This window comes from Acanthochromis polyacanthus, chromosome 8 (genome assembly GCF_021347895.1).
Source record: "Acanthochromis polyacanthus isolate Apoly-LR-REF ecotype Palm Island chromosome 8, KAUST_Apoly_ChrSc, whole genome shotgun sequence".
NCBI classification, from domain to species: domain Eukaryota; kingdom Metazoa; phylum Chordata; class Actinopteri; family Pomacentridae; genus Acanthochromis; species Acanthochromis polyacanthus.
Genome location: NC_067120.1, coordinates 15,466,465 through 15,486,644, shown reverse-complemented (window position 1 = coordinate 15,486,644; position 20,180 = coordinate 15,466,465). Strand labels below are relative to the sequence as shown.

Sequence of the window (20,180 nt, the reverse complement as noted above, 5' to 3'; positions counted from 1 at the left end):
GCAGGAATTTTTTGCCAAAAATCTCCACTGCAGATGCAGCTGAGTTGGGCCCCTCAATAAGCCCACCTCTCTCTGCTTTGCATAAAGTTATGCGGGAAAGTATGCAGCCTTCAGTTTGCTTGAGTTTCCTCCAACCTGGCTCCTGGCTGCGCCCCAGAAAAGAATGAATGTTTAGATTGTCATGTGGGGCAATCCAAGGTGGAGGAATTGTTGCTCAGCGAAGTGAGAAGAAACTGGAGAGAGGGTTTAGGAAGATATGCAGGGAGTATGCTGAGCTCCGGTATGTGTGAAAAGTACATGTGTATATATATATATATATATATAACAAGGGAAATGGTTCTAATTTACACAATATGAGCAAAATAGGAAATTAAATTCTGCAGTGTCTGTGGCGTAGAATTCTGAATACATCATTGTATTGGGGTTTTTGTTTGTTTTTGCCATGTGTTGTCAATTTTTTTAGTGAATGAACTATCTCTGAAATTTTAATGAAATTTGATGGGAAAATTTGATTATTTTATTAATATAATGCAATTCGATTAAAGCAAACAACGGAGTCTAAAGTGTGACAGTAATACACTGCATTAATAATGCGAGTGAGGAGATACAAATTAGAAGACTGCATTTGGACAGTAAAGTAATATTATCTGTATTTATATATAATCAAACTGACAGAGATAGATATAATTATACTTAGACAGACTTTATTAATCCCCAGAGGGAAATTATATACCAATGGTTCATATACTTTCAGTGTATATAAAGTAGCCCTATGAAGAAGTATGAATTGGTAAAACTGAAGTACCTTGAAGCTGTACTTAATCAGGATAAGTTGGGAGACTTTTTACCCTAACAATGACCACAATCTGTTTACTGACATGATATGAGTTTTTTGTTTTTTGTTTTAGTATTTACCATGGAACTGTGCATAAATAATACAGTTTCAGGGATATTCTGTTAGTAGGATATACTCAATTTTAATACAGCTGAATTCCCAATACCTGTTGTCTTTTACACATTTTTTATTTCTGGTGTCAGACAATGGACGGCTATGAAATGTTCACTGAAAGACAGCCTATTAAAACTACATGTAACCAGCAGTCAATTAATATCCATTTCCAAGCTGCGGTTCTGCACCGCTAAAGTACTGACATTACAACCATGATGTTGTTAAAAACAGTTTCTGTGTTGTGAATTTCACGATATATTAACTGGCTCAGAGAGGAAGTTAGAACCTCGTTCATGTCTGTATTTGCTGCCTTGTGGTAGGACATTAAATGCAGCTCTCAGACAAATCCCGAATTTCAAAAAAGTAGGACAAATTCAAGCTGTGTCTTGCTGTAAAAAATCATAGTATATTTGTCATTTGTCATTTTAAATAAAATGATGCACAGTATGCAATATTTGTTTTCAGTTACACAGCAGAGATGTGAGTAAATAATGATACTTTCCCAACATTATTTTTTTTACTTTAAAATTACGAGTTTTATATTGAATCGTTTTTTAATGTAAAACACCTCATATGATTACCAAGATGTTGCTCTATCTTTCTTTCCTTAAAGGTCCCACATGGTAAAAATCTGTTTTATTGTGTTTTGTGGTAGAAAATGGTAAAAATATTAGAGTGATTTGGAACAAAAGGGGAGCTACAGTGTAAATGTACTTCCTCTACTGAGTAAACCGGCCTGCCTCTAATGCCTCCTGGTAAACAGATTTGTAGGAGTGTAGCATTTCATCCAGCAGGGGCCGCTGTGGAGTCACACCGCTGCCTCGCTGCGTTTCCTGCATTTTCCGTTGAGTGGCGCTGTTTCCCCGCTGGGCGCTCGGCGGTGTGGTGGCAAGCAGGCAGGCAGGCAGAGGACACCCTCATATCAGATCAACTACTAATCACCGTCGTCTCCCCACACTGCCATGGTCACATCGAGAGAAAAACCGACCGCGGCACTTCCTTTTTCCACCGGGAGACAAACTTTAAAGCCTGAACCGCCCGCCATGCCGCTGGACGCCCCAGCCCTGCGGATATAAGCGACACTGCGGAGTATCTACGACCACAGCGAAGCCACAAAGAAGAAGCTTTTTTTTCTTCTTCTTCTTCCACGCTCGGAGGGAAGACGGCATCCGGCCTGAGAAGAAGCTCCGAGGTCGGGGACTCCGGTCGGAGCAACGCTAACCGTTTCTGGTGAACCCCCCCCCCCGCACACACTCACACTGTGTCGGGTAGTTTGTGTGTTTTTACACAAGTTAGAGCCGCGGCGACACAAGAAACACTTCAGCGTTGTGACACAAAACGGGCTCAACAACGCAACAATGTTTACTTCACCGCCTCAGTTTGAATGCAGCCGTTTGACCCGTTCACTGGTGAACCGAACACCTGGCCAGGGTAGCTAGAAACCGCACTAGTGGAGGTTGAAAGAAGTTCAGAGGGGCTAATAGTTGGTCATTTCTGCCCTGCTGGCTTCATGGTTCAGTGTTAAACACACAAACAGTCGGCTGTCACTGTATTGTGTTGGGCTGGTTGGAACAGGGAGGCTGCTCTTTGCGTGTATCGTCTTGCATAGTCGCAACCAAACATTCACTGACCCACATTTCGGAGTGTCCTGTCTTTCTCGTCCATATATATTTTTGTTATTCCTTTCTTTCACAAACAACTTGAAGCAGCGCGCAGACTGTAGCAGGCTCTGAGCTTCCTCTAAGCCCTGTCAGCTGCTGTGTGAGGCCGGCTCAGCAGCCTGCAGCCCGGGAACAGTTGGAGAAAAGACCCCGCAGCCTCCAGGGGTCTCACCGCATGATGCAGCTTTCAGGGAATTCCTGCACTCGTGTCTTCTGCAGAGTTAATCTGAGTTGTTTGGTGTGAGAGAGACACGAGTTTGAGTGTAGCAGGATGTCCTTAAAGGAAGCCATCATTGTTCTGAAGCCTGATTCTCATGGCAAACTGATGGGCACATTCATTTTGATGAAGCCTGTGTGGTGCCAAAGGTATTGTTCTAATGTTGTTAACCTTATTCTTGGGTCAACTGGCCGAGAGTGGGAAAACTAGAACACAATTGGTACTGGATTTTTGGGACCAGTACCAATTTTAAAAGACTGAAAAATTCCCTATTTTATATAAGCGAATTGTTATCTTTATTACCATTATACACTTAGTTTTTCACTAAGACATTGAACATACAGTGCATGAAAATAATATTGATACATTAAAATAAGAAATATAGCAATAGTGAGTAAGGAGCATTATGAGGCCATTGTTTGGTTAACTTTCAAGCAACATATTTCAGAAACTGCCTTACAGCTTACAGTGTAGACACCACTTGACTCCGCACCACCGTCTGTGATACATGTACTGCAGAAAGTGTTGTAAAGAGTATAGTTGGTAGCAAAGACTGCATTTAAATTTGCTTTTTCAATATTGTTTGCATTATGTTTTCTTTAAAAAAATATTTTATTTTTCCAATATTACTTGAAAATATCACCAAACTGATTATATTGATCAGGCTGTAGGAAAAACTGCTGTAGCAGGGGGTCGATCGATATGGATTTTCAGGGTCGATGCTGATTATGATATTTGTAAACAATGTACTTTAAATGTAATGTTTTTCACAGCATGTGACAGCAGAGACCTGTCATTCATAAACTGGGCTTCTTCATTCATGACTGTGAACGTCACTGAATATATTAAATAGAAATAGGAGGTGTTTTAATTAGAATATTCTCCTCTGTTTATGTGGGATCGACTGAGATTGATTAGTTTGTCTCTGCAGTTACGGCCTGCTATTCTACACTATTTTCTTATTCTTTTACTGTTCTATCACTTTCATTGCTCACTAAGGTCCATATCTTGAAGCATTAGTAACTGTTGTTTTCCAGACTCTGTTTCAGGGGAACTTTTTGGCCACAGAGTGACTAAACACAGAGAACGGTGACTGTATCAGACCTGAAATAATGCATTTAATTTATCAGTAATAAGCCAATAAAATACAGCCACCAGTAATTGGATAAATGCCATATATCAGTCATGATAACTGGCCAGGCCTTTGGTCTGACCCTAGTTGATGGTGATGACACTATTTCTGAATCTATGCAAAAATGTTTTTATAGCAGTGCTTATTGGATGACATGCTGAAACCAATGTATCTGTGATTGGTCAATATTGGTAGCCCAACTACTATATATGTTGGGTTCTAGAAGAAAAATATTTCTGGTACAAGGGCTGATGAAATGGCAAGTTTTTAGGTGTGTGTGTATATATAAACCTACAACTGGTTTGGTCATTTTGAAATCTGTACTTCACACTGATGTTAAACTGTATTTACATTATACTAAGAGGTGTTTCAAGTGTATAGTTTATCCTGATTCATGTAAACTAAATACTAAATGGGCACAGTATTAGAAATGTCTCTCAGGATGGTGCAGTACAGTTCAGCACTACAAAGTATAACCTTCAAAATGACCTCAAAGTTCAGAATCAGCACCTCCACGCTTTAATGTAAAACTGGACTGAACTGAGGTGATTATAGCCTTCATGATGGTGCAGTTTATTGCAGGACTGTTGTATTAGACTGCAGCAGCTTTGGTTGGGTGGATCTAATAAATGGGTAATTGAGTGTGGCAATGTGGTAAATGTTTGCAACATCACATTAACCAATCAAATTGGTGTCCAAATAAATTAATAATGTTTCACGGTTCAGCTTGGCATGGGTCCAAACTCAGATAATTAATGCTGTTTGATTTTCAGTTGAAACTCAACTTTGAGCAAATATATCTGAAATATTGAAAACTATTAGGGCTGTGAAAATTGATTATTTTCATTATGAATTTGTTTGCACATGTCGATAATTTGTCCGAAAAATCAGAGAAATATAATCATTTTAGGATGCATTCATGGAACCTATCCTTTATGCAGTACTTGAGTAATCATCAACAACTGTGTTGATGAAATTTTGTTTGCAAATTAATTTGTCGACTCATCTTTCCAGTTCTACTTTAGCATATGAAGATACAACTATGATTTACTCCTACTGACTACTGCTAATGTAGACCTGCAAAACGGCATGTTGTTACTAGCAGCTTGTTCAATTGTTCAGTACTAAGGCAATGTAATGCCTACTTTGAGGTCTGTCAGTATTTTTGTAGAATTGTTTTTTATTAGTCAGAAGAAAACCAAGCCAGTAGGGGTAAGACCGATTTGTGGCACTGGCAGCTAGCAGTGACACTTTTTGTGGCACCGCCGCGGTGCCACGGTTAATGCCACTGTGCAGCGACACTTTTTGTGGCACCGCTGCGGTGCCACGGTTAATGCCACTGTTTGGGCGAGATGCCACTGCCGCAGCGGCATTTCCAGTAGCCTCTGGAGATGCCAGCAGAGGTGCCACGGTTAATGTCACTGTTTAGGGCAGGGGTCGGCAAGTAGATGTGGCTTCGGGACAAAATGTTTGTAAACAATCGAACAGCGGGCCAACCTGCGAGGGGGTGCGCTCCGATTCCGCGAGCGGGGGGGCGATACCGCGAGCAGCGGAGCTTCTACAGCTGATCACTGCTGCTTGGGACACACGTCTCAATTCTGATCACAGATGTATTAAAAATGACTCCCGAGACACACACACGTTTTGCACACACTGTTGCTCAGTGAAATCTGGCTGGTACAACCGTGTCCGACCAGTAGCGCAAACGCGGAAATGCCCGGCAGCAGCCGACCACGCGAGTTTCGTGTTGCGGTGACGGACTGTCTTGGCTCCGTGCCAAATCGAATTTTCAAAATCATCTGTCGGGCCAGATATTATTCCTGACGGGCCAGTTTTGGCCCACGGGCCGCCAGTTGCCGACCACTGGTTTAGGGGATACCACGGTTATTGCCACTGTGAGGTGCCACGGTTAATGCCACGGTCTGGTAGAGATGCCACATTTTAAGCCAGTAGGCTACTTTTACCGCTGTTTGGACGAGATGCTACGGTTAATGTCACTCTTTTGGGGAGATGCCACTACTACTATCTGGATGGGGTTATCCGATTCTGTGGTTTGTCCGGTGACCGTATTAACCTGAACGAACTAGTGGTCGTTGCCCCTAGGGGCGCTAAACACACTAGTTATTTGAGGGAAGAAACTGCTGCCAAATGCTGGCAGACTGGAGTAATGTGAAACAAATTCATCTTCAGTTCTCTTGAAATAGGCTATTTTATTTCCATTTTCATTCAGTTGTTACACATATTGTGTGGATTGTCACCAGAAAATATGTTTACTAAAACTGTTTGAAATAACTTGTCTGTGTGCTTTCTTGATTATTACAGCCTTTACCAGGCGTGGGTTACAACTGCCACAAAGATGCCACAGCTGATGTTGCTTTTTGGGAAAGATGCCAGGGATGTAAACATGATACATGAATAAAAGCATATAAACAATTGTGCTACAATTTTGAGGAACAATTTTACAATTTATATATTCTACATATCTAAGTCTACTTCTGTAGACTTTGACTTGGTCTGACTGTACCGTTACTGGACTGTCATGTCTTATGCTGTTTATCTTTCAGTTACATCTTTCAATCATGCATTTTGCCTCAGGTTTTGAAAGTAATATGTTGCCAAAATATGTTTCTTGTAGAGACCACAGATCCAGACATGTCATGCTCACAGTGTCAGTACATTAAACCAATCAGCCTTGAAACCAGCCTTCTGGTTCTTCTGGTATATTGCACAAAGAAGAAGGTATTTTAGGTGTTAATTAGCCTAGTCTTAACAGGTGATAGAGATCACAACATGCTTGATTTTTCAAACCAGGAAAAAGGATTATAAAATCCAGACTAATAAAACTGTTGCATCTTAACAATAATACCAGGTCCACACGTTCAAACCAGGGGTGAAAGTAGTTTTAAATTCTTGCCGGAACTATTAGTAATAGTTCCGGACCGTTCCGGCTTACTTTCACCCCTTTCCGTCGATGCTAACATGATGCTAACCATTGTAAATCCTGTTGAAAGTTTTTCAGCCAATCACAAGAACGTGTGGAATTTCACGTGTAATTTATTGCTCGTCCCAGTGCAATAAATCAAGCGCACCTATTTGCTATTGGCTGCTACTGGCCATAACAATCGCTGTGTTACGGAAGTAGACACGCATGCGCACTCACGTACTGCTGAGTGAACTCCGGTCGATATCTAGGATAGCAGGCAGGCCGGGCGGCGTACCGGCGTACCCATAGATACCGGTGGAAGAGCGGCGTACCGCCAGCAGATCTTTTCCCGGAACTGCGTTCCGCCACCAGATCTTTTGCCGGTACGCAGTTCCGGACCGTTCCGGCTTACTTTCACCCCTGGTGGCATCTCCCTCAGACAGCGGAATAAACCATATCTCGCCCAAACAGCGGTAAAAGTACTGGCATTAACCATGGCATGTTCCCTAAACAGTAGCATTAACCGGGTCATCTCTGCTGGCATCTCCAGAGGCCACTGGAAATGCCGTTGCGGCAGTGGCATCTCGCCCAAACAGTGGCATTAACCGTGGCACCGCGGCGGTGTCACAAAAAGTGTCACTGCACAGTGGCATTAACCGTGGCACTGCGGCGGTGCCACAAAAAGTGTCACTGCACAGTGGCATTAACCGTGGCACTGCGGCGGTGCCACAAAAAGTGCCACTGCACAGTGGCATTAACCGTGGCACCGCGGCGGTCCCACAAAAAGTGCCACTGCACAGTGGCATTAACCGTGGCACCGCGGCGGTGCCACAAAAAGTGTCACTGCACAGTGGCATTAACCATGGTACCGCGGCGGTCCCACAAAAAGTGCCACTGCACAGTGGCATTAACCGTGGCACCACGGCGGTGCCACAAAAAGTGTCACTGCTCGCTGCCAGTGCCACAAATCGGACCTGCTGTCTCTCAACCAAGCTTGTCCAGAAGTCTGAAATAAGAAAAGATATAATTTAAATCACAATCTAATCAAGACAGTGACTGCAAGTCTATGCAACTCTTCAGTTACAACTGAATTTCAGACAAAACAAACTTGACTCGGTTACAAAAAATGAGTAATGAGCTTTAGAACCCTGATCTACACTTTACTGTGTTGTTTTGTTGTTTTCTCAGTGGCTGGGTGGAAGAGCTGTGATAGCACTTTCTCTCATTTCCTGTGAGCACGTTTTAGTTTGACAACCACAAGCTGCTGAGCTTCCTTTCAAGACGTGTGTCACTGAAGACCTTTTGAAAGTGTGTCTGTTTTGGGCTTACAATGCCTGCTGTTGAGCTCTGTACCTGTAGGTTGGCGAGGAGCCGTTGGAGGACACCGTGTCTGTGTGAGTGTTGGTTTGACATGGGGTCGTTCCCTTGGTGAAGGCCTTGGGGATGGTGGTAGCAGGGTAACCTGACCCGCCGTGAAACAGCTGTAGCCACGCGGTGCTGATCCCTGGAGTCCCAGAGCAGATCAAATGATGGTCCAGTATGTGAATGGGTGTGTGTGTGTGAGCATTCCCATACCCCCATGAAAAACAGTCCAACTTTATTGAAACCAAACTTCATCAACATTTTGGGAGAACTTATTTCCTTGTTTGTGCCTTTTACTGATACACTTGGATGATCTTCTTGTGTCTGTTTAGTGTGTGTTTGTATGTGAGTGAGCTCATGTTAAAGCAGCAGTCCAAGACAGCTGGCTGAAGGTTAATGTGTCACCACTCTCTGGGGAGCAGCTGCCATGTCACAGGCACCACTCCTGTCTATAGATAGCCATGAATACAAACTCTTCCTCTTTTCTGCTGCGTTAACACAAGAACTGTGGCACCAGCAAGCAGCTCGACCCTCTCACATGCAGTTGCCCCACAAGACAAATGCTGCTGCTTACAAGTTTGGCTGCTTCCACTCCCTGATTCTCTATCTCTGTCTGAATCTGGAACTGTGTGTTGATACTAAAGACCCCCGCCAGCCTCGAGCCAGTTGGCCGAGAACCAGTGTGAGTTATACAGTAATAAGTCAGGCTGCATATCTGGAACGTCATTTGTAGTATTAATGTCTGAAAACAGGTGAGGGACAAATATTGCCCTTTTTTCCCGTCACACTTGGCAGGATTTACAGAAGCTGTCTGAACACTTGTCTGGTCTTTATTTGGAAACAGACAGACACACACACACATTCATTCAAACCAATGTTATTCCAGCCAGCAAAGCTTAGCATGTTTGAGATGCATAGGGTCATGTGTTCATAATTAAGTTCTCACTGGTTTTAATGGAAATCCATGGTTAATCTCTGTGTTTGGTTTTTTAATTAGCTATATTTAGAAACCCTCTGACCCGTTCCACCGCGGCTCGCTAGGTTTTTCTAATCAGGGATGGAGAAAGTAGATCTCTGTTCAATGAAATATTGGTTTTCTTCTTGACAACATTATTACTTCTGCTATTGAATTAACCAGGTTTTACACAGTGATTTATTAGAGCTATAACACAGAAATACAGATGGTAATTAAAATAAATACTTGATTAATTGACACAACATTATTGCACATTTTTTTTAGTGCTTGATCAATTACTGTATCGTTTATCTAACTTATATCCCAAACATTTGCTTGTCTGTCACCTCTAATGTGCTGCTTTTCTATCTGGCAGTTGGTCAGATAAAACAAGAGTTAAAAGATGTCTTTGGACTTGTAGTGTGGATTAGGGTCGTGACTAACCTTTAGAATTTGTTAAACTCCAAGGCAGCAGCCCACTCCTACAGAATATATATTTTTTATTGATATATAAGAAGTGCAAAACCTTAAGCTAGTAGTACTTTCTGTATCTGCGGGTATGCCAGGGTCCTCTGTGTAAATCTCATTATCAAAGGAGGTATGCGAGGCTCTGTGAGACCAGTCATTTTTTGAGGAATACGAACAGTACATGTGTGGAATATGTGGATGCCAATCTACTGCTAGAGTATGAAAAACATCTTTAAAGTGGAAAAAAAGTATTCTAATAAGAACAGCTGCAGATCCTGTTGTACGCAGGAGTATAACCAGTATAACCAACTGTGCCTGACATGGCAGGCTTTGTGAAATTACCACAAAGACTCTAAGGACTGTTGGTGTTTTGCACTTTGATATGGAAGCTGATACTCTGATAACCCCATCCTGCCCGTCTGCCCTGAGTTAGATAGTAAGCCCAGCCCGTTGTTCCCGTTTAATAGCCATAACGGACTGTCAGGAACTGGCTGCCTGTTTGAGGATGAGCGTAAGACGGGCAGGGAAGGGGGAAGGCTAATTGTCGCTCTCTCTGATGCTAATTGTCTGCTCACAAACGAACGACAGGTGACTGGAGCCAGGCTTAGATCAATGAGCTCACGTCTTGGCGATTATCTCCATAATGAGCCAAACAGAAGTCTGTAACAATCATGCTGCCTTTTATCTTGAATAATGAAGAGTATCAGCATATCTCAATAAATGTATAATTCTACAGTGACAGTAGCACATCCATTATATCTAGCAGCTGTTAAATTTCCTGCTCCAGTCAGTAAAATGTTGAGGTTTATCCCGTGTATGTAGTATAATGTATTATAGTTTAAGTGTTTATTTGCCCGTGTTGTCATTCTCTTAATTTATTTATTCTGTTACTGCAGAATACAAAACAAAGTTCCACACTAGAACAAAGTATATCTCGATCTTGTTTTATCTGGCAGTCTTTTCATTATTCAGAAAGGATTCTAACCACAAAACGAGGATGCATTTCCAAAAATGAGATTAGATTAAAAAAATACTCCTTTGGGGATGGTTCTAGTCTGCAGCCTGCCAGATAACATCAGAGTCTCTTGATCTCAGTGCTCCTCTCTGAACCAGCCCAGCTGGGTCTGCAAGGATTATCTGTCACAGTTCATAGCTGGCCTTTCATCCCATTCACAAACTGTTATCATGAGAAGTGTAAAGTGGTGCTTAAGATGCATCGTTTTCATTTAAATGGTGCGTTTAAGCCATTCTTCAGCTGTTCATGTTGTGATAATGAAGTGGAATTACTTATGTCTTGGGATTTTTTTAGAAGTAGTTTTTTTTTTCTTTAGTTAATTTCTCTTGTACTTACATGGCTGTTTCTCTACAGTAGATCACATTGAGTGTATTTGTGAGCTTACAATTAAGAATATTGATAGCAATAATGAAATGAATAACTTTTGTTGTTGGTGAAAAAATGAATTGATTGTAGCCACAACATTTTAGAATCACCATTTTTGAGTCACGTCATTGATCAAGCTAAAATGCCAAAACACCCCCTTGTTCCTGTTTGTTTGTAATCAGATCTTTTAAAAAACCTGTTTCTTCTTTTGAATATGTGGAAACTGAATAACTTTGGAATTTTGAATTGTAGGGTTTTGACAAGGAGTGTTTAATAAAGGTGTTAAGCCTCTTAGATCCTGACGCAAATTTTTTCATGCTCAATTTAGTTTGTAAATTACAGCTTAAAAAAGCCCACTAAATATGTTGCATTGTCCTTATGTGAAATATCGCATATGTTTCCTACCAAAGGTTAATATTGTAGTTTATACAAGTGTATTAATTTTTTTTTCTGATATTAGCAGAGGTGGTCTTTTTCAGACATCGCAGCCTGATTTTGCTACACAATAAAGACTGTGTCAAACCTTACACTGTTGATCAGGTAACAGTAATCAGAAGATGAGATGGGAATGCATGATAATGGCCACAATGATAATCATGATTATTTTTAATCAGCATTTAGATCATGCTATTTAATATGATTAGTAAGTGCTTTCAGGGACAGAATGTTTTTATTGCGCCTTCACATTACATAGAGCTCTACTTTCACTTCCTATTGTACTACATTCCTGCTAATGTACAAATCTTTCTAACAAAATAAGACTCTCACCATACAAGGCATCTCCTACAGGTGAAATCTAAAATGTGTACCTAAATGGCTTAGTCAAAATGAAATCAACGAGCTCTGCTTTCATTTTCACATTTATTTATATGGTGATGCGTGATATAGGATCAATGTCATGGATATTTGAGTTGATGCTGGACCAGCACAGCGAGGAAACGTTAGCTGAAGCAGCCTTTGTGGCCTTCATGCATTGATTGTGCTGCAGTTTGTGGTGTTTGTGCTTAGGTTGTTGAACAAGTTAGTCGTGTTGCTTTGCAGCACAGACAGGAGATCCACCAACACGCTTTGCATATGATTTGTTTTTGCCTAACGTCCTTCACCCTCAATTAAAGGCCTTCCAAACAACAGATGATTTTTTGTTTTGAGAACCCAGCTCTATGCCTAGTCCAGGTGTTTGACACTTTGTTGTGTTCACCTGCTCTGTCATGTGTAAAATGCTTGTCTTCCGGACTGCGGCGACAACATTGAGGAACTTCTTACACAGACTGCTGCTACAGGGGTGGTTTGGCATTACGACCTCCTGAAATTGAAGCCAAAACATTTTGGTTGCTTCCTGGTGGCTGTCTGTTAGTTCAGAAAGACTTGATTTGATATTCTGTGATGTTTTCTCTGAGTGGAGTGATATCACAGTCTGTCTAGCTGTCATCAGAATAAAAATGAGAATCTCAATAGTTTTGATTAATTATACAGCCCTACCTGGAGCTCTAGCTAGCATGAGCTATAGGTATTGTCTATTATGCCTATAATTGTTGATTAATGATTTGGGCTGTCAAATAAAAAAATGTTCTACATTGCAAAATATTAGTAGTTGTAGTGTAAGTTCAAGAATAGCTGTGAATTCACACATCAACTATTAGGTATTTTTGCCTGACAAATGACATTGCAGTTAACAGATGTGAAGGAAAATAGTCCATCCTGAATAAAAGAACATCGCCTTCACTGCTAAGATTAAGCATTTGTCAGCTGTTTGAAAGCAGCACCTGTTCCTCACGGGCAAGACTAATGCTATTGCTCAGCGTAGTATTAGACCAAATGTACTAACCTGCAGTGTAGAACTTGGGTCATCTGCTGTCTGACTGCAGGCAGTGTAAGGCCACAGAGGGAGCTTAGAGAGGAGCAGGCCTGCCACTCAAGCTGCTGTAACCATAGCAGCAGTGTTAATCAGCCACTGTTGAATCTTATAGCCTGTGAGATCTGTGGGTGTGCGTCACTGGTCTGGCCTCCGTCGGCTGCTCTGAGTGAGGTGTCTGTTGTATCCTTGTACCACACACATGCACATGCACACACACCTGTTTGTCAGCACCTCTCCACGATAGGTGACATGGATGACAAGTGTGAAAGAGGGGAAAAGTGGGTCTCGGTGTGAATGGAAAAGAGCAAAGAAAGGAGACAAATTTGATGGCACATTATGCGACATTTAAACAGATTTTACTGTTCCAGCTTCACCTGCTTCAGTGTGTGTGTGTGTGTGTATTTATGTGTGGTGTGTGTGTGGGTGGATGGGGGCATGCCTGCCTGGTTGCCATGCTCAGCGCTGCTCAGCTCAGCGCCACGCAGCACCCCGCTACATCCTGCATGTCCTGAAAAAGCCTACTTTTTACTCGGCACAATGCGGCCTTTATGTAAGGTTCCCATAATGGAGCCAGCTCCTTCACTCATGTCCTCATTGTCTTGGCCAGGTTGAGAAAAAGCTGCTCTTTAGAAAACGAAGGCTGAGCTCACTGGTGAATCATGCCAAGAGTCACGCTTGTTCTCTGTCTTCTTCTGTGAGCGAGGCAGCCGGGGAGGAGACGCAGGCAGGCGTTTTCCAGGGCCCCCGAAGGCAGTGACATGAGGAGGTTTACTGAACCCTGTAGGGGTCACATGGAGGTGACGACCCTGCTTTTCCGGTTTCTGCGTGTGGCCCACACATCAGTCATCATGCGGCAGGGATGGTAACTGTGGTATGATTGGTTCATCTCACAGAAATGGGGCAATTACACAGACTTCTGCAGTGATGGTGGCTTATGAAGCGCTAGTCTGGGATCGCAGGGCTGCCATGGGGGGTGGTGGTTCCACACAGCGGGAACTCTGGCCTTACCCTTTCAGTAGCTCTCTGCTCATCATCAGCACCGTTAGTGTTCATGGGCGGCTGCAGCAAGAAAAGGACTGAATCCATACACAGCATATGGCTATTGTCTCACCACTGCAACATCTATAATGCTCTAAAGCCCCTCCTCTCTCCATTTCCTCCTGCATCCCCTCCACCACCTCCTGCTTACTGTACTGCCGGGAAAACGGGGTGGAAACTGCAGCGTAGCAGACCAGAGAAGATGTCAGTTTGCTTGTGATGCAAACCGTGTTATGGTGGGTACCGATGGCTGGGTTTAGGTGATGAAACAGCAGGGAGCTGCAGGAGTGGAGGGGGTGTGGGGTTTGCTGTGGGATATAAGATGGAGGGAATCGGAAAATCAGCATGCATGCAGGCTCCTGCAGCGCTCTGCATTTTCAACATGGAAAAAGCAGTGGGGGTTGCCGTGACAACAAATCCCGAATCAGCACAGCGCTCGGACCCCCTCATTCCACACACCCCCCTCCTCCAGCCCACTTCGTCCTCCTCTTCTACCTCCTCCTCTTCCCTGGCCGCCTCCCAGTGGATCTGGAGCTCAGACCTCAGACCGGCCTACTTATGGGAGCAGGGATAAGGCTCAGAGCAGGGATCATGTCCAAAGCTCTACACTCGATCCCAGAGCAGGAACACAGGCCAGCGGATACGGGTGCACAGTAGACAGTCCCCCCTCTTCTTCTTCTTCTGCTTCTCCTATTGCTGCCTTTAACTTTCTGCTCAGAGCTCTCAGGAAGATTTGTGTCCTCAGAGCCAGCTGGATTGTAGGTCATATTCTGGTTATTTATGAGATGTGCTCCTCTGTCATGTACATTCATAAATTAAGAGGGCATTCTTGATATTTCCATAGAAACTGAGGAGAGATCAGCTGCAAAATCCAACAGAGAAAGGCCTGTCAGTTTATCTCAAATTGGTGCCACATAATCCTGATTGGAGCTTATCCCAATAATTGTAAGCACAACAACGGATTTTTGCTGTCCAGTGTAATGTCATAAATAGGACTGCAGCTAACGATTGGGATCTATTATTGATTTGTACGTCAGTTCTTATTTTTTGATTCTTTGGTGTCTGAAGTTTCTTTATAAGTCTTATTTTGTCATACTAACAGAATATTTAAATTGAAATGATATACAACAGAAAAAACCCCCAGCATGCCCCTCATTTAGGAGCCTAAAGCCAGCAAATATTTGACATTTTTTTTCCTCAATTGTATGACTGAAACATTCTTATCACATTTTTTGCCCGTCACTTTTGCTTGTTGATTTGCTAATTAGTTAATTGACTCAGTGCTTCAGCTGTAATCAAGATGTTAATTTACACAGAGATCCAAAACATGCGGAGAATTTGCTCAGCGGACAACAGAAAAAAGAAAAGGCAAACAGAAGGCAGTCGCTTTGATGGACAGACTATTAAATCACCAGTGTTTGTCGCCTCACCACCTTCAGGGCACGCTTCAACAGTGGAGAAGAAATTGCTTTGTATCTGACTTGAGTGCGCTTTTTCAATCCAGCACGCATGTCGCAGCCTGTGTGTGAGACTGCAGCAGGAGAGTGGGGAACGCAGTGAGCTGTTCAGGAGACGACAGACTGCTTGTCCGTGCTGGAGCTGATGTGTCACGAGGCGGAACTGACTGATGTGAAGCCGTTATGACAGTCGAGATGACGTTCTCCCTCATCTTGGCTCCTGGAATAATTAGATTGATTGTTTTTTTTTTAAACTAAAAGAACAGATGGGAAGAAAGGATAAATGTAGGAGAAAAGCTGTTATTATTCTGTAAGAAAAATATCCACTCTGTGTCTCCTAAAACGTTCCAATGCAACTGTTGTGCCATCAGTTTTACATTTATGATCCGTGTAACCTTTCCCTTTTGTTAGCCCAGTCAAAGAGGTGGTAATTAAATCATGTTTCAGCATTGAGGCCATTGTTTGTGGTGGTGTCACTCATGCATTTAAATACGTCAGTATAATTTAGCCCAATGTAACAGTGGCTTTACAGTCACCTCAGTAATATAGCTGTTATGACTGGGCTGTTATCTTGCACTGAAATGGGTTATACAAGCGCACCTAATAAAAGAAAATTGTAGCTGAGGGCAGGATGTGCTCTACTAAAGAACCTGTAGAATTTGCTGTGCTTTCCTGGATGAAATATTGAATATTTGCACTCAGGAAGTGACAGCTGTCATTCTGAAAAGCTTTAAGTTGCCTGTCTAGTTATGGTTAACCATTAGCATGCCAGATGTGATTTTTCTTCCAGCTTTTTTGCATTTATTTGAACGCATGGGATATTGAGAAACATAGTGATAGAAGAGGGTTGATGACTTCTCAAGGATGAAGTTAACCGTTTTATTCAAATAGGATTTTTTTTGCTGCTTCTAATTGGAGCTGTGAGTGTCTGAAGTTTTGTTGTGTATTTTCAGCCCTCATGATGTGGAGGTTAATATTTTGTCTTTGCGGTGTCCTCATTTGCTTTGGCCTGAAGCCCAGTTCAGACAGGCGGTTGCTGCTGTCCGCTGTGTGGAGCGAAGGAGGACAGGCTCCCTGCCTTTTTAAACTCTCCACATACTTTTATGAAACCAGTTGCTGCAGCTCTTAACTAGGAGATGATTCAGCAGCTGCGTGGCCTGTTTCTCATCCCAGGTGCGGTGTCTTCACAGACAGATGTTGGCTGTTTATGAGAAATGAAAGTTGTGAGGCATTGCGTGTGACAATCTGTCTTGTTCGCTTATATGCGGTTTCTGTTGTGGAGTTGTTCGACAACTTTATTGTAAATCAATTTAATTAGCCAGTTTTGGTGAATATTTTCAACTGGTCTCTTAAGTTGACCAACAGTCAATAAAATTCTAATCATTCATCAGTCACAGATGCCAAATAATGTTTGTTTCCAGCTACTCTGTTACATTTTGACATAAATTAAATATGTTTGGATTGTGAACTGTAGGAGCATTATTATTATTATTAAATGTATGACATTTTGAAGTAACTGTTAATGGAAGGAAAACAGCTGTAAGCTGCATTGCTCTTTTGATGCACAAACTGTCTTCTGTTCAGCTGACATTTTTTCCTTGTCTTGTACAACAGCCCAGAGACAAAAAAAACCCATTTACTGACAGGCTGAAGTCCAACTCATGGCCCCTTAACTGATGATTTATCATCGTTTTAAAGACAGCCCTAGTTTTCAGCTGTGCCTTCATCCACGATCATGTTCTCAGAGCCAAGAAAGTCTTCCACTGACCCTGCCTGAGTGAGCGAGTTGTGTTTGTGGACAGAAATCAGGTTATTAATGATATTAAAAAGACAAAAGGCTGGCAGTCGGGAACAGTTGACGGGGAGCCCTGAGGGTTTGTGCTACTCATGTGTTTTCATGTCTGGATCTACTCATCAGCATCACAAACAGGCACATGTCCAGATCTGCAGTAGAAGTGGAGTCATGATCTCTACATTGAGGTCACAGGGAGAGGCTCCTTGTAATCTGCTCCTCTAACGGTTACAAATAATGTCGGTGTAGATTTGAAACCTTTAACCTTTTTTCACACAAGCTGTCCCACTGCTTTTCCTCTTTCTCTCTCACAGACTTGCATTCTGTAGCTCTCTCAATCAGTCTCTCTCATGCACATAGTAAATGCAGCTGGAATGTGTGATGTGGACTCGATGTGGCCCAGCCTAGTCCTGCACCATTCAGTTGCTAATCCCCCTGGTTTAGGATTTGCTTTTACAGTCCGGTGTGCCAGGGACCGTACTCTAAACTCACCCGTAAGAATCTCTCACCGACTTGTCATGCTTTCCCAGGGGCAGGAATGTAAAGTAATGTGAATGAATGAGCTGAGTCATAATTAACGTCTGCGTGCAGATAGGTCTGTGTCATTGTTCCTAGTGATCTCACAGTTTCTTCACTCTTGATGTGGGATTATTGTGAAATATAACAGCAACTGAATCAGGTGTTTTCTTTTTACTTAAGCTTACAGCACAGATTTCAGTCAGTGAAAAGTCAAGGCCTAAATTTTACAGATAGCAAGTGTACGTCTGTAAATAAAACAAACTGTATTTATTCTTATCTTTGTCCTATATGGGTCACAAAAACATACTGTATAACGTGTGCAATTCTGTTTGTCACCCTTAGGCCTCCCCTTCCTGAGAGCTCCATGGAGAAGATGAAGCGGTTTAAGCGACGTCTGTCCCAGACGCTGCGGGGCAGCCACACCATCGACGAGTCGCTGTCCGAGTTGGCCGAGCAGATGACTATTGAAGAAAACGGCTTGAAGGACAGTGGTGAGTTTTGTTTTGCAGTTTCAGTGTTGGTCAGGGCTTTTTCAGGCTTAGAATGGGCCTTTGGGGGGTGAAGCATGGTGGTTGTGTATACAGTAAAGGCAATGGAATCTATGCCTTTTTCTGTGTTTTGACAATTTGATAAGTAAAATGCCTGTTATGGCTGAATAAATGAAACTCCCAATTACTCAAAAGAGTCCCCAACAAAAAAAGTTTATTCTCACTTCCTAAAATTTTCCTGTAGGTGATTTACCTTGTTGAATTGTGTAATTTCTCAATGTGGGAAGTTGCTCTCTGCCTAGAGATACTTTCCATCTCTGTAAATTTACATTTGATTGTTTCTAATGATATCCTCAGCGTTGCTCATCACAGGATATTGGTGGTGAAGTAACTTGATTAATGAAGTATTAAATGGCTAGATTAGTCACAAAGCATGCATTTCTGTTTAGCTTCTTAGTCTATTTCCCTTAAAAACGCAGTATATCAAATACATTTTGTTATATGTAATATAATATCACATGTTATGTTATTAGTGATTAAGTATTTTCTACACATCCCTCATTGCTACATTCATATTCTTTATTTAAATGTCTTAGTTTTATTCAAACATGACAGGACCGTTAGCGGGAGGACCTCTACGGTAGAACATAATGTGTATAGAGCCCTGGAAAGCCTGTCGCAGATAAGGATTTTAAAATATATTCTGCTGTTGATTTACTTTTTTCTCTCCATCACCAAATGAATAAATTACACTTGAACCACTTCCATGAGCAACTACGATGGCTGTCATGTCATCTTTTATGAAAAGGTGACTCCGGTGCTGGTTTAGTTTATTTGAGAACGAGGACCCAGGTCACACATATCTCCAAAAGATCAAAACAGTCTATTTTATTCGATTTATTCAAATTTTGAACTGTCATGTAAAATTCCCAGAACATTTATGTAATGAAGTGCATGTCTGGGATTTAGTGTCTGAATTTTAATGGACTTAATTTGTACAGCACTTTTATCTAAATCCAAATCCATGTTTTATCTAACACTGACCCAGAATCTGAAAGAGGACTCCGTTAAACTGTTGAATGTCTGCTAAGTGTAATCTTTAGCAACATGATTTTATACTCTGATGACTGGAGGCCTTGGTAAGTATGTCTTTAAGCTTTTATGTGCACTGTCTCAAGTTTTTAATATATACTTTATAAGAAACTTTACAACAGAGTCAACCTGGGGAATGTTGTGTCCATTCAAGCCTGGTAAATCCTCCAACTGGCAGTCAATTAACTTTAATTATTCAGAAAATAAATGTGAAGGTCTGTGGTCAGCCTGTCAGGCTCGACTCTTTCTTCAATTTGCTGTGACACACTATAGTTGTTTATCCTCCATGTGGATCCTACTGAAGGTTGTGGCCTTCAAGGCGTCAAATAAAAGCAGAGTGGCACAGCAGCTTATCTCTGCTGATATTCACAAAATCTGCAGGGAGCAAGGAAGGGAGCATGCCTCGGTGTGCTACCGCATCGTTACCATGGTGCTCAAGGTCTGGAAACATTCTAGAGTTTCCATGACATTGCCACGGCGACTTGGATGACTTGGTGAAACCAGCCAGGCATCTTGATCCATTTCCCCCACCCCTCCTTTTTTTTTTTTGTTTTTTTTGCATCTTTCTGCTCCTCTTCTTCTCTCTTGGCCACATGGACTGACCCCCCCACCCCACCCAACCTTTCCCCTTTTTAAATCAATCAGATCGTCCAAGTCCCCGTTCGCTCCCACCGCCTTCTGAGAACTAACTGGGCTTTGTAAAGAGCTTTTTGTATAGTGATTAACACCAACTTTGGCCAGAGTGTTCTGTGCTTCGTGAGTGGGGACACACAATCATGCTGTGTGTGTTTGAATGTGTGTGTGTGTGTGTGTGTGAGCTTGTGTGAGGGGATTTTAGCAGCCTGTGTAATAGTAAGCAGGGTAGAAAGGAGACAGAATGGAGTAGCCAGA

The 20,180-nt window shown here is 42.2% G+C and overlaps 1 protein-coding gene across 3 annotated transcripts in view; it reads left to right on the top strand.

Annotated features, from left to right (window-relative positions):
* LOC110964620 (cyclin-dependent kinase 17-like) overlaps positions 1-20,180 on the top strand; it is a 41,019-nt gene that overhangs the window by 3,344 nt on the left and 17,495 nt on the right. The window contains exons 1-2 of one of the 3 annotated variants that reach the window (XM_051951876.1): positions 1,808-2,179; positions 18,052-18,200. In XM_051951876.1, coding sequence (XP_051807836.1) covers positions 18,074-18,200 — 127 coding nt within the window. In that variant the 5' untranslated portion in view covers positions 1,808-2,179; positions 18,052-18,073. Of the gene's footprint in view, positions 1-1,807; positions 2,180-18,051; positions 18,201-20,180 lie in introns of those variants that run through there. The other 2 variants (XM_051951875.1, XM_022213396.2) reach the window with 2 other exon arrangements.